The sequence below is a fragment of the Mastigoproctus giganteus genome, chromosome 6, assembly GCF_048544385.1.
Source record: "Mastigoproctus giganteus isolate SK-2022 chromosome 6, ASM4854438v1, whole genome shotgun sequence".
In the NCBI taxonomy this organism is placed as follows: Eukaryota; Metazoa; Arthropoda; class Arachnida; order Uropygi; family Thelyphonidae; genus Mastigoproctus; species Mastigoproctus giganteus.
The window spans coordinates 114890465-114906708 of NC_143580.1; the positions used below are offsets into that span (position 1 = coordinate 114890465).

General features: G+C 34.2%; 1 protein-coding gene across 3 annotated transcripts in view; it reads right to left on the minus strand.

The window, feature by feature from the left end:
• Positions 1-4916: 4916 nt before the first annotated feature.
• The window catches only part of LOC150084519 (staphylococcal nuclease domain-containing protein 1-like), a 313589-nt gene continuing 302261 nt past the window's right edge, over positions 4917-16244 (minus strand). For all 3 annotated transcript variants that reach the window (XM_090376405.1, XM_090376406.1, XM_090376403.1), the window contains exon 18: positions 4917-5427. In XM_090376405.1, coding sequence (XP_090232531.1) covers positions 5362-5427 — 66 coding nt within the window. In that variant the 3' untranslated portion in view covers positions 4917-5361. The remainder of the gene's footprint in view (positions 5428-16244) is intronic.

The following is a 16244-nucleotide window of genomic DNA, read 5'->3' on the forward strand; positions in this document are numbered from 1 at the left end:
TCACGGGCTCGAACCCCGGTCTAATCAAGAAGCATGTGCTACGCACTGCTGCTCCTGCCCACCTAGCTACGGAGGCGCCTATTCTTCCACTTACTCAGATTATAAACTTAATGAGGCATAGATTCAAATTGTGGAAAGAACAGATGTGCGGAAGTTGATAGCTTAAATAAATTTAAGGCTGAACTAGAGAAACATTTGGAGTGACTGGATGGGTGAAATGGGAAAGGTTTTTTTTTCACCTTGCTGATGCGGTATAAATTTGCTTTCTTGCATCATATGTCTGAACTAATGCTAATGCTAATTTGAAATATTAAAATTAATGCAGAAATTTAAATTAAGGATTAATGAAAATTTTGCTTGTAGAGAAATTTCAGCCTTGAGATGTCCATCTAAAAGGCTGAAATTACCATTTTCTGAAATTCACTTCAGAAATTATTTTTTTAGTAAAATGGATAAGTAATGCGAAAAGTGCTTTGAGTAGTAATTAATTTCTCATTATGACAAAAATTCTTAAAAGATCCACTAAAATTTTTCATTTCTTAGGCATTTTCAGGGAATTTCTCGGCAAGAATTAGTCAATTAATATAATTTGGCGGTTCTGTGAATTCAAGAGTGGAATGCACAAGCTATAGTAGTAGAGGCATAATTATAAATTCTGCCACCATCCAAGAAGGGATGTTTAAAATTTTAAATATCCCCCCCTCCTCCTCTAACAACTAATTCAATCATGGTTAAGTCCTCTGATTTATTCTCCCTCCAGGTCTATAACATCAAAAAGCAATATTTGTGGTGGAGTGATGGTATGTGTAAAGAAACTGTTTTGCTAATCAGCAAAAATGGGGTGTTTAGCGAACTCATTCTGAAATAAAACTGGAACACTTGCTCCTGCAGCAATTTTCATAGCAATATCTTGTTGGAATTACTAAATTAAATAGCCTCCTGCTGCTATTTTTTGAAAACTAGTTGTACTGTAATTCCCTGGTCCTAGACTAAAAAGTTTAATGAATTTACATGAGTGCCAGTAAACAGTATGCCTTAGTAAAATAATCACTATTTTGCTAGGATATATTATTTACAAGCAGTTCTGTAGTAATTCATTAAACTAATTTATATAGCAAACATTATGTTCAATATGTAAATTAGAAAGAAATATTGCAGTAACTTATATAATGATATGGTCATTTCTCTGTTATAAATTATTGTACTTGAATATTTCATGTAAAGAGATGTTATGGATATCAAAGAAACAGTTTTTCTGACTATTTTTTTTATTATTTTTTTTCAGTACTTTCCACACTCCAAACCTATTACAGCAGTCCTTTAACAGGTAATTTAACAAGTATCTTAAATTTATAGGACTCCAGAAAATATGCACTGTGAACCAGCATTTGTATGACTTTGGTATGCTTAGAATGCATATAACAGTCACTTAACATATCCCCCCCCACTCCTAAAAGTTAATAATCAAACAAAATTCTGTCAATTATATTTTGGAATCCGCAGCACAGTAAAAATAGGTTAAAAATGGAAAGGCAAAATAGAATGTATCTACAATAAACAATTTACACTCAAAATATAAATTATTTAAAGAAATACAATATTTTTTTTTTACATGAAAACAGGGAATAAAGTACTGATAAATGAAATATAATATAAACTATATGTTTTTATGAGAGCTCATTGGCTGTTAGTAACTAACTTATTTTACATCTCAACTTTCAGAAATGCATTTTTCAATTAAATCCCATTTTCAGCGGGATGAAATTTAAATGGTATATTACAACTCATTGTGGAGCAATCTCTGAACTTTACTATTATTTATCACTTAATTATCAAGTATCATATTTCCAATTAACAGAACCAGCAGATTTCATTAAAAAAAAAACCACCCTTTACATATAATTATAGAAATTTTGGAATTTTTTATGAAGTGCTAATAACAAAAAGGAAAATGTAAGCTTTAGGGACAACAAAATACTTCAGCAATTCAAAAAAAGCTTCTGATTTCTTCACTACAGATTAACATAAGTATCATACAACCACCATGAGAATGAACTCAAGGCCACTGTCAGACATTCTATTTTAGAAGTAAAGGGATTTAGGAAGTAGAAAAGAGGTTGAATGCAAATATTAAATTTACTGTTTTATAATAATACAGCAATAATACCAAAAAATAAACAAGATAAATAATACTGAAATGCTTTGTGACAGTGTTAAAATTAATTACAATTTTTAATTTCAAAAGCAGTATTATGAGGCATGCAAAGTATTATTTTAAAGAAGGAATAATCTAGATTGGGTTTTGTTACAATTTCCATTGACCAGAATAAAAAGGTTATATCCCCCTTTTAGTCATAATTTGCAACAATGCTATTCAATTTTCATTTGTATTCTACTCATTTTACTGAAATAAGGACTCAAGAGGGACAAAATTTATACCGGAAATTAAAATAATTAAGAGTAGGATATATGGAGAATAAAAACATGAAAAACTGAACCAAGATCAATATTACAGAGCAATATTATAATGTCAAATTTTGGAGTAAAAAAAATAATAATTTGAAAAAAAAAAAAAAAAAAAAATAAAAATTAATTGACCAGCTTCATTTATCAATAATTAAGGCAGGTTTAAAATATCTCACTTTATAATTATGAAATATGTATCATGAAAATCAAGTTACTTTTACAAATGACTTTACAAAGTTTAAATAAGCATTTCAAAAGGCAGCAGAACCCTCTGCTGAGGATGAGAACTTCAGAAATGTAAGATAAGCCAGCAATGCTTAGCCATGCCTAAATGAAGCATAAATGGTATATGTTTCATTTATGCAAACTTTTGACCTGTATTTCAAAATGGAATGAAATTCAAGTTCTGGCACGTTTAATGATATCATCAACCTTGTGAATTTTGTGTGAATATTTGAAAACAAAAATTTTAGTATTTACTATTAAGTAAATACTAAAATTTTTACGTTTTCAAATATTCACAAGGTTGATGATATCACTGAACAAAATATTCAAATACTTATTAAACTACAGCAAAAGCACTCCACTAATTATTTTTTTATTGATAGAGCTGAAAAAAAAAAAAAAATCCTTCAAGGCTCCATTCTGGAGTAAAAAAGTGTAATTTTTCTGAATGGTCTTATTATCCAAATTTTTTATTTTTATTTTTTGGATAACGGGACTGTTGCTTCTAAAAATAATTTTTGATCTTATTACCCAGTAAAGTATCAGAATTAGAATTTTGAACAGATTTTTAAAATTTCCCAACTGCAACTAAAAAAAGGACTAACTGTTTTAATATGTTTCTTAGAAGGTTAAATAAAAGTAAACTAGGGATTAAAGAAACTAAATTTATGGACTGCAATATTTTATGATAATAATAAACATAGCCTTTATTCTTATAACTAATATCTGTTTAAGCCATAAGCACAATTGACAAATGATCAGAACTCTATGGAACTAAAATATTCATAAAATATTCCTTATTTATCAAGCTATTGTAAAATATGAGAAATATCATTAACTTCACTTCATTGCTAACAATCAAAAAAAAAAAAAAAGTAACCAAAATTAATAGAATAATATCTACATGCATAAGGAAATACTACAGGCATAATATGATAACACTAACCTACACTGTGTTCCATTATTTCATCATTATATTTCAATGCCTGAGTTAAAATAAAATCATACATTTACTACTGGCATATTGTCAAAAAAATCAACACTAATAATGTTAATGTTAAAATCCTTGATATTAACATTTAAAAAGAAATGTGAAAAGGGAATCTTTTCTAGTGTTGCTGTTTTCTCTCATCTGTAAAGTCAGATACTGTGATATTTTATAGTTATTTCAGAAACTATGAAACATGCTGCTTTTAGTTTTAAACTGCACAACTGTTTGTGTATCATATAGAATTAGTAAAAACAATTAAAAGTTCAGTGACAGTACTCCACAATGTAGTTGTAGTACTGTAGCTGCAGCTTAATATTCTTACAAAACAAACGAAACCTGTTAGAAATTAAAAAAAAAAAACATTTATATAATTATTTTCTCACATTCTCTGAATTTGTCTAATGACAATGTAATGGCATTCAATGTATCACTAAAAATTTTTTATACTGGACAATTTTTTAAAGTGTCACATTCTTCATGGAAGAAAGGCAAACATTGTTTTTAAACAATGTTAATTTATTTTCATTGAAACTTGCATCTACACCAGTTTTAGCACCAGTATATTATATCATTTATTATTATTAAAAGGCATAGCATTTCATTCAATGGGTAGCCTTTCTACAGTATATTCAATTTTATCTAGCAAAGTATTATTTTACATAATTTCCTATCACCAGGAGTTGTCTGATGATAAATGTGTTTCTATGGAGAGCTGCACGGAATCAAAATATTCTGGTCACATACATTCTTTACATACGTGCAAAGTTTTACCTGCATACAGTATCTACACAATAGTGAAGTGGAAACTGCCTAGTAATTAAAGAACACTTGCAAAAATTTAATTGTCTTAAAGACAACAAAATTTACAATTTTGATAATAAATTTACTGAAATTTCAACAAAAACAAAAAATTAAAAAATAACATCAGCTGTTTATTTATACAATTTTAGAATAAGGATCTATACTTATAATTGACCTACAGCAACCTTTGCATCTCAGATAGTTCAATTTGACAATGGGGGAAAAAATATTACCACTGAAAACATGAAGTTTCTAATTTACAATCTTTAAAAATAAAAGCAATGGATGATCACTGGACTTGAAGAAATATCAATAATTCACTATAAACAAAGCAAATTTGTATTGTTTTATTGTGAAAATCTTTTAACGTTGGTCAATGCTTATAAATATAATATTCTCTGGTTACAAAAAAAAAAAAAAAAATTCAGTGATTTTTAGATATATGTCCTTGTAGTAAATTCGTTGAGTAGAAATGTAACCAAGAGATGTATATCAATATAGCACAGCCAACTGCCATCATAAAACAGCTTTTTAGTTATTAGAAAAGTTGTAAAAAATTAAATACTGGATACAGGTAGCTAACCTCCATTAATAAATTTAAGCCATAATACGTAAAGATTTTATACATTATAGAACTGTGTAATCTGAAATCTTAAAAACACAGATTAATTTTTGGAAGGCATGATTCATTATTACCACAACAATCCTAAGAATTGATTCTTTAAGAAATCTAAACATTAAAACAGCCTTAAATTTAATATGAAAATTTAATCTTTATGCAGTCTAATTCACAGTTTATTTCAAAACCATCACTTAAACTTTTCTCTGATCCTTTTACAGTCTGGCCCACACCAATGTTTCGAGCATCAATGTAGCACTTATGGTCGGTAACCAAACTCTTTAGCATCATCTTCAGTGAAGTCACCATAACACCATACATTTAGCTATAAAATGAAAAAACAGAAAATATTTGAAAATAAAAGTTTGCATGTTTTTTATGTATATAAATAAAATACAGTCCATTCCGGTTATTTGGGACACATCGGGACTAGTGCGTTTTGGCTCGATTAAGCGGCTGCCCCAATTATCCGAAGTTTCATGTAAATAGTTAAAAATACAACGGACCCCCCCCTTTACAATTGGTTCACTGTACAATCAAATCACGTTACAACGAACTCACCATAGTAAAGTACTGTTCACTATACAATGTGCAGTAAGCGCCGGTCATTGTGATCACGTTTGTGAATTGAATTTTAATTCTATTTAGAGAAAATAGGAGGAATATTATCCACACGCTATAAAAGTAAAGATATATTAAGCACAAATTTACCCTTTATTACCTTACCAATTAAAAAATTAAATGATACATGAAAAATCGGAATAATTAATACGTACTGTAATATGGACGTACTAACTAGTTAACATTTCTGTTCACGGACATTTGTGGGTAGGGGTTAAAATTTAAAACAGTAAAAAGATAAGCAATCAATAACAAAGAACACGGCATACACAAATTGCAAGTAACACGATACGTGCAAGTGACAATGGAGTAACGAGTTACAAAGCTTTAAAAATAGGAATGAAGAAAAGATAAGAAAATTAATTTTTTTATATGATTGAAGATTTCACGAAAGTGTAAACACATTTCACCATAATAACCCACAGAATTCCAGCTGTCGGTATTATCGCAAATTCAGTAAGATCGAGTTTATTGTCCGTTTATGATAGATTTCACTAACAGAAAAGCCCAATAAACAGGTGACTGCTAATTGTTTTTATTGTTTTATGGTTGTGATATCCAGAATTTCGACTGAACCACGTGGTACCGTCGGAGACAATCGTAGGGTAATCTCCAGTGCCGCGGTCTCCTGCCCCGATTAAATGGTATGCTGTCCCAATTAAGCGAAGTAAACCCTGGCTATTTTCTCGATTGGGTTTTGTGTTTAAGATTTGCCCCAAATAAACGGCTGTCGAGATTAACCGGTGGCCCATATAACCGGAATCCACTGTAATTAGTTTCTCAAATACTCTTTTACTACTAATGTGCTTCATTTTTAAAATGGCAATAACATAGTGCTGCTATAGCACATTACAAAGTTCCAGGAGTGAATTGGATACCTATTTGGGTATGGGTGTACAAAGTGTGCAGACGAAGAATTTTGAGCTCATGGCAATGGATATGTTTTTTGGAAATTTTTACCTTCTTTTTGATAGATTAACATATTAAACTGTATTTGACAAACAGTTTTATTTCAGTTATTACTAGTAGTGCAGTAGAATAGTAGGGTTTTAATTGTCATTAAATAAATACCTCGAATGTTCTAATCACATAGTTTGACATGTTTTTTCTTTTTTGTTGTTTTTAACTAAGGAATTTTATTTTTAGTAAGGATATAAACAATTTAAAACTGTGCAAATGTAATGGTACAACATAATAAATAATAAATTTTCAGTATAATAAATAATAAATAATATTACAGCATAATAAATAATAAATTTTCTGTTTATACTCCGGCACAACAACTAAGTCAGTAGAGTTTACAATAAATCGACAATACAAATATTTATCGTATTTAGTAGTCACAGGCTTGAACCCCGGTCCACTCAAGGAATGCGTGCTATGCACTCTGGCTCCTGACCACTCGGCTACGTCAGGCTTCTATCTTGTACTTGATAGCATGAGGTATGTTTGTTTGTTGTTTGTCATTTGGTTTTTAGGAGCATTAGCGACTAAGACCATATTGCTCCGGGTGGTCATTCCCCGATCTTTCTATATCCTCTGTATTTGGCGGTCACAGGCTCGAACCCCGGTCTAATCAAGAACCATGTGCTATGCACTGCTGCTCTTGCCCATCTGGCTATGGAGGCATCAGCATGCTGTATAACGTACACCTGATAGCATAATATGTATCACTGTAAATTAATTACTGTATTTGCCGGCCTATAAAATGCTGTGACATGGAAGGCCCATCCTAATTTTGGAATGGCAAATTTAAAATTCAATAAAAATAAAACCCAAAAGCCAATAAAGAAAGGTACAGGATTATTACTCTTATTATTTTAGTATTATTGAACTTCAGATTCATTACTGACTTGGTCATCATTATCTTCAACATCATCATAATCATCATTATCCCCTTCACTAGTGTCACTGTCACTCTTATACAATAAATGATCTTCAGTGCTATCCACTGCATTACTTATACCACATTTTTTTAAGGACAACCGCAATTTCAGTCTTAATATCATGCCATGACTTCAGCACCAATTCACACACTTGTTGCTATTGATGGACGCTTCATCCTTCCCATAGGCATCATATCATGGTTCCCCCCTCTATCATCCATTTATTCTATTGCTCTAGCACGTTATTCTTGAAAGGCTTATTGATGCTGACATCTACCAGCTGTAATTGGGAAGTTAAGCCACACGGACTTATTATTGCCAATTCTGTGTTCATCATTTCGGCCAGTTGTTTGATGTTTTCAGTCCTATGGGCACAAAGTAGAAGTGCAATGGCTTGGGGGGGGGGGGAATTATTCTACGAATCACGACCTAACTAAATGTGTAACTTGTGCAATGTTTGTAGATTTTACAGAAATAAGACATGACAACAACCGAGTCTTTGTGTGTTCAGTGCAGAGAGTGTAAAGAAATTAGGCACTAACTCAGTGTTCCGATGGGCATTTATGAGAGTTTGAAGAGAAGGTGGATGCTCTCGAAGGATTTAAAATGGGGGCTCATCAAGCTCTCAGCTGCCCATCTCAACGACAGAGCTCACACTTGCGCATCAGACATCACAATGGCAATCCCCAAGGCAGAAATCACGGGTCCACAGGAGGTAGCTATTGTCAGGGAAATTTTTTATGTGAACCCCAAACACGAGAGGTATTACAACCTATAGTACTTAGTACCGTGCTTAGGTTGGAGGTTGAGAAGACGAAAGAAGATATTTGTTGACATTGGACTTGAACTTCTATAGATTGTAATTTTCAGGAAATACGTATGAAGAAGGGTTGTTCCAGAAAACGGCAGTTGAATGAATAAATGAGGAAGATGAAAAGTTGGTTCTGTTGGTTTGAAGTTGGACAGTAAATGGATGTTGGCTGGTGGCGGCGCTTGTTCGGACTGTTTTGAAAGAGAGAGTGGGAATTATAGCCCATGGAAGTATCTGTAGAAGAGGCATGCAGCAGAAACAGTACGTCTATGAGAAAGCGAGTGGAGAGACTCTGTTAGAGATGAATCATTAATTAACCTAGCTGCCCTCTTCTGAATGGAATCAAGAAGCCTGAGAGAGATTTTGGGGGCACCACCCCAGATGTGGGAACAATATTCCATGGCAGGGCGGATTTGCGATTTATACAGAGTGAGCTGCTGTTTGGAAGAAAAGTAACGCCGAGTTTTTTAGATGAAGTTTTTTAGATGCAGAGGAAGCAATATTTGTAATGTGGTTGTGCCAAGAGAGATTAGAAGTCAGGGTAATCCCCAAAAGAGATATATCATTTTGCCTAGAAATTGGAGTGTCACTAAAGATAAGCATAGGAGCAGAAGAATCATTTTTGCGAGATATAAGACAAGACTGAGTTTTAGAAGGGTTGAAATCAATTAAGTTGTCTTTGCCCCACTGGAGAATTACCTGAAGATCGGCATTTAAGGAATTGGTAGCAGATTTTATAGAAGTTGAAGCTGATTGATAGGATAGCATAGACTGGATAGGATTTCCAGTCAATGGAGAAGGTCATTAATATACAAGAGGAAAAGAGTGGGGGGAAAGAACGGAACCTTGGGGGACACTGGCATTGGAGAAGTTAGAAGACAGAGAGTCATCTACCATCACCCTCAGTGAGCGATCAGAGAGAAAACTGGATAACCAATTACTAAAAACAGTTGGCAAACCATAAGATGGAAACTTGTTTAGAAAACCTTTATGCCAAACACGATCAAAAGCCTTTGAGATGTCAAGAGCAACTACTTGTGTTTCACCGAAACTTTCCATTGAATTAGTCTGATAGTATGAATCAGAGCTGTAATACTCAATATGTTCTACGTTGATAATAATATTAGTAAATATTACTAATATTATTATCAACGTAGAACATATTGAGTATTACAGCTCTGATTCATACTATCTAATTAATTTTCAAACTCTTATTGACTATTTCATTCACTTCCTGTCTCTCCAGTAGTATACAATCGATACACACAATTATGGGAGATTTTTTGAATGGCTTGGTACAAAATTACATTAAATCTACACTAAGGTACTCGGCCCAAAGTTACCATATTTCTTTCCTAAAATATTGCCTTCAAAACAACATCGTTCCGAAGTTTGCCAGGGTGAATTTAAATCAAAAAATTTCAGGCATAAAACGACTATCACTGGCGACATCACGTAATATTGTTAAGCTTGCCTTAAAATCTCGATATTCGGATAAACAAAAATACCTTTCCCAGGTTAGGAAGCTTCGCGATAAATTAAAAAATTATCTACATCCGAACGATTGGTCTGTATTGAAGACCTCCATAGATTTGCGACGGGAAGCACAAGCCTCAGAAATAAAACACAGACACGTTAATAAGTTGCAAACATTATCGAATAGTTCAAGACACGTTCATGCGAATTCTAACACATTGTCGCGAGCTTGCGACCAAGTTCACACGAGTTGGGTGACATCCCCCCCCCCCACAGACACATAACGCACTACCACAGAATATGTCGGCTAGTTCACGAACACCCCCTCACCCAGTATCCAATGAACCAACATATCAACAGGTTACAAATCTTTCCTCGTGTACACTATCGCAAGACCAGATTTCACTTTTATCCAAAGGATTAAATTATAATTTACCACCTCGAAAGCTGCCAAAAAAACAATGCGTAATTGATATTGAATTTGGACTTCGTAGTGTTCCACAAAAAGATGTATTTATTCAACAAGTTAACCAAGTAGTAAATAACATAAAAGAAACGCGACTTCCTAAATTGAATACACATGACAGTTCAGCTTTACGAGAACTTCGAGAAAATAAGGACATTATTATACAGAGGGCAGATAAAGGAGATACAGTGGTAATACTAGATAAACATGATTATATTAATAAGTTAGATTCAGTTGTGTCTGATACCTCCACTTATCGTGAAGTGGACCCGGCACTGTTTACCAATTTGGTAAATCAATACAATAAAACGTTAACCACATATCGTAAAAACGACTACATTACTATGGTTCAGTTGAAGGAATTGAAGTCCAGAACATACAATATTCCTGCACTTTTTGGTCAGGTAAAATTACACAAGCCTGGATTTCCGATTCGACCTATTGTTTCCTACAGGACCTCGGCATTTTCAGCCTTAGCCACACATGTATATAATATTATAAAACCTTTTAGACAGGTTATACAATTTGGGATTAAGAATTACGATACATTATTTAATAATCTTAAAGACTGTAGACTCGGCGACAATGACAATTTATTCTCATTAGATGTTACCTCATTATATACGAATGTAAACGTTGAATACACATTAGATATTATTTGGGATATGTTAAATAAAAACTCGACACCGATTAATTATATGAAGCTGCCCATTAAGGAAATTTTTCACTTAATTAAACTATTAGCTGAGGCTAACTACATCACCTTTCGAGACAAGGTGTACAAACAAATTTTTGGATTACCAATGGGTTTGAGCTTGAGTGGCTTAATGTCAGAGATCTATCTCTCAACGATTGAACAGATACATTTGACACCTTTTCGTCCCCGTATCACATACTATGGGAGGTATTTAGACGATGTTCTAGTTATTACTGATAGTAGTACTATCCAAGACATTTTACATTCGTTTAATAATATTCATTCTAGACTCAAATTTACATTGGAAAGGGAAGATACGGATACTAAGTCATTAAACTTCCTAAATTTCACGCTTACCCGTGACTCGAACAAAATACAATTTAGCATCTATCGAAAACCCACAAACACCGGTATGCTTCTTCATTATAATAGCTACCACCCGTTCACCTACAAAAGATCGATTATCTTTAATCAATTTCTAAATGCCTATAAATATTCAACGACGGATTCTGCTTTGGACTCAGAAATACAAATATTAACTAGCAGATTCTTGAACAGGGGTTATCCCATTAACACAATAAATCGAATTAGGGTACAAGCTAAGGATAGGATAAAAAATACTACACCAATCAACAATAGTAATATCAAAAAATACTTTATTTCTGTCCCATATGTTGAACAGTGGCACAAACTTAACAGATTCTTTAAAGACACCGAATTTAAAATTATAGCTAGGCCTATACGGAAGTTACACACTATACTGAACAATCGCTCGGTTCTTTTCGCGTTCGCAACACAAATTAATGATCTAGTATACAACATTTCTTGCGGTGATTGCGACTCGTCTCACCAGGGTTCGACGCGGTTTTCTCTTAATATTCGTGTAAATCAACACGAAGCCTCAGTTCGTGCTTCTCGTTCAGCAGCATCAGAATTAGCCTTTCATGCCATTAACGAAAAACATACTTTTTTATTTAACGAGGCCAAAATACTTAACGTTCAACGTAATTATACGCGACTATTAATTGCAGAAACCGTTGAAATTAAATTACACGAGAATTCTGTTAATGTTCGGCGGCCATATTTGATCTCCGATGCGTGGACCTTTACGCGCATGCGCGAAGACATATAATCACTATTTAAGTTGCAGGTTTAGCCTGATTCGGTAATTTTCATTCCTGTGATCACGACAGTCGGCCGAAAAGCATTGTCAGCTTCAGGAAGGAAAATCGTTTTGAATATTTTCGCTAGATTCTTTTAATTGCGTTAATTTGAATTTTAATTGTTTTGAATTGATTTTGAATTGTGTTAAATTGATTATTTATATTTTACTTTAATTATTTATATTTTACTTTAATGTACCGGTAAGTTGTCGATTTTTTCGTTTTTTCCGTTTTAATTTCTGGAGGGTATCATACGGAAGTGTTCCACGTACTATATTGAGGTATACTCCTCTTATTAATTTACTAATTGAATTAGTCTATAAATGGGTAACATAAGCCAGAATATCACCAGTGGATCGACACTGACGGAATCCATACTGGCGATCGTTGATCAGACGGAAGGTTTCTAGGTAGTTTAAGAGTTGGCGGTTAATTGATTTCTCCATTACTTTAGAAAGAGTAGAAGTAATTGCAATGGGACGATAATTGGATGGGAGGGATTTGTCACCCTTTTTAGGAACTGGCTGGATATGAGCAAATTTCCAAGCAGAAGGAAAAACACCTTTGGAATAAGAAAGTGAAAAAAGGCGGCAAAGAATAGGAGTAAGTTCAGGAGCACAGGTTTTGAGAACAAGTGGAGAAATACCAACAGGACCTGGAGCTTTCTTAGCATCAAAATTCATCAAAATCCTTCTGATGGAAGACCACAGGAGGCATTGAATGGAGCGTGTTGGGAATGGTGGGAGGTGTTTTACCAAGATCATTAATACATGAGCTGGAAGAAAAATGGGATGCTAGCAGGTCAGCTTTATCCTTGGCTGAAGTGACAACAGAAATGGGGAACTATCCTTGTGTAAGAAGGATAGTTGGAATAGGACCAGGGTATATCTGCCAGGGACAAAAGTAGATCATGTTGTAGAGCAGATATCAACTTTTAAGAGCACCTTTTGTGCTTTTAATACGTTGGCACTAATGATATTAAGAGTAGGAGATTTGAAGACTTACTTAACAAGCACTGGGCAATGTTGGGAAAAAGTCATGAGTTCGAATTGAATTTGAAAGTGTCTGCAATTCTGCCTGGGTGCGATAAGAGGGAGTGCTTGTCGAGAGCCTTGTCAACAATTTGGTCGTGAAAAGAATGCGCAAGGCTCATGGGAGTAGAAACTTTCTCAGTATGGTTTGTGCTTGTTAACAGGAGAGACTGCTTTTACAGGGATGGGATACACTTAAATAGAAGAGATGCAAGAATATTTCCTAATGTTTTTCGAGGCAGTGATAGCAAATTCGGAAAATTGTTAGCTTGGGGGTGGGATGGAACAGTCTATTAGATTGACTAGAGCTGCAGGGTCATCGTGGAACAAGTAAATGCATAGGCTGTGTTAGGGTAACTAAGGGAAAGAACATGTGTATGTATAATTGCATGTACATCAATGCTAGGAGCAATGTAAATAAATCTTATGAATTTTAAGTAATGATTAAGCTATCAAATGAAGATATTGTAGGGACAGTAGAGACATGGTATCCCTCAGACATAAGTGATGCTGAATTTGAACATGGAGAGTACAATGTATACAGGAGAGGAGGGATTATGCTCTTAGTTAAGAAGCATATTAAATCTATGGCAGTGGAACATGCAGCAGTGTGGAAAGCAAGGTGTTGGGGACCAGTAGGCCTCCGTAGCCGAGTGGTCAGGAGCGGGAGTGCAGTAGCACACGCTCTTTGAGTAGACTGGGGTTCAAGCCCCTGACTGCTGAATATGGTCGATCTGGCAACCCGCACTGGACCAGCATGGCAGATTATGGTCCATTTCTCTCAGCATGAATTGTTGAGGAGGCTTCCGTCCTGTAGTGGGTTGATAATGGCTGCACTTTACCTTTTTTTTTTTTTTTTTTTTTTTTACAATGTTGAGTAACATAACGACTGTGATGAGCATAATAAACAGGGATACAGAGAAAGAGAGTGGGCTAGTAAATCAGAATGTTTTATGATGGGAGATTTTAACTTTTCAGATGTTGCCTGAAATTTGTGGTCTGGTCACACACACATTAGCAAGACTTTTGTAGATTTATTGTATGACTTTTTACTACAGCGACATGTTAGAGAGGAAACAAGAGGAAATAATACTCTTGATCTGGTTATCAGCAGTGATTTTTTTTGCAGGTAAAAAACCTACTGTGTGGCAGCAATCACAGTGTACTAATGTGGAATTTAATTAAAAAAGACTTAACTACTGTCAAGGGTAAAGGGAAGGGTTTTTGCTTTTGTAAGAGTGACTACAGAAGTTTCAGACAGTTTTTAAATTTTATGCAGTGGGACCAACTGATGATGTTACCAACAGCAAATTCTAAATGGAAAGCATTCAAGGAAGTTAACATAAAAGCTACTAGGCTTTTCGTATCAACAAAGAAATACGGATCAAGGCTTAGACCTAAATAGATGTCAGATGAACTATTAGCACAAAAGGCAGAGAAGAAAATGCATCGGATGCATATAAATTATCAGGTGATACAGAACCTATTGTACATATAAATTAGTCTGTAAGAGAGGGAGTGCCAGAAATATATCAAACTCTATATTATTTTGTGATAACTGAAAGAAAAGCAGAAGAGAAATTGTTGAAGCTAAATATAAAAAAGATGCCTGGGGTGGATGGAATCTATCCAATTAGATTGAGGGGGGCAGCAAAGGAGGCAAGCAAACAAACCCTTAGCCATAATTATGAAAGCATCCTTGGATTTAGGGAGGGGTCACTATGGACTGAAAATGTATGAATATTCCCAATTCATAAAGGGGGATCAAAAGGTGATGAGGAATTGCAGATCTGTTGACATAACATCTGTTGCAGGGAAAAGTACCAACCAACTTAGAGTTTTAAGAAATTAATCTTAATCTAGAAAATGAACACTGATGATTTTTCTTAAGAAAAACAGAACTCACTATTAAAAAGAGCATTACGAATACACTGCCAGGCCTTGCAAAGGTTAATTAGTTTTCTATGCCTTTATTTTCTTAAGGAGAAAACAAAAATTAAGTTTGACAGTGTTCCTACAATGCAATAAGTATAACAAGTGTCACATCTTTGGCATGAAAAGATGTTATAATTTCAGTAGTCCTTGTAAATGACAACTGTGACCATCCCAGAGTAAAAAAACAGATGATTTACTTAAGACAATAGAAGCTAATGTGCCTTACAAACTGAAAATTAAACCAAAACAAAGGTAAAGAGAGAAAACATGTGAAAATGGGTTTGAATAGTCAATGAATTAATTCCACTTATCCCATAGCATAACAGAAGAAATGGAAAGACTTTTAAAATTAAGAATTAGCAAAAAAACATGCATCAAATTTCAGTTAACCTTGCAATGATTCAAGAGAAGGTGATGGCAAATGTAGTAACTCTGATCAATTTAAGCTGGGGATGGTTTTGAAACGCAATATTTGTGCAGGATTGCATAATATAAAACTGACAGAAGTTGCTAGTGCAGATCCAGAAGAAACTATGGGGAAAGTTGGGTGGGGGGGGATGAATGGAAATCAAATGGACAAAAAAGGATTATTCCGGAAGAACTTGCCCTCATGTACGTACACTGCAATTTACCAGAAGAAATTGTCTGATTTCAAAACTACAAAAGACTATTTTCATATCATTAACTGGCGGTAATGTAACTAGTCAATTCAAATTAAAGCCACATAAGAATATCATATGGAGAATTCATTGGCTTTCAAAAATGTGTAAAAGTCTGTTTCCAGTGACCAGTTTAGGGTCAAAGGGCACCAGGGGTTTCCCCCATCTCTGTGTCATCCTTATGGTACGTGTTAATTGTCTAATGGCACAAGGAGTTTCCCCCATCTCCACTATTATGGTAGAGTGTATTTGGTGTCAAGCAGCACCAGGGTTCCCCCCATCTCTGTGTTGCTTTCATTGTGGGTGTACCAGTTCGCTGGAAAGGCCAGAGACTTAAAAGTGTATATGTGTAATGTTGTGTACTGTTGTTCTTCTGGTTTTTTAGCCACTGAACCCC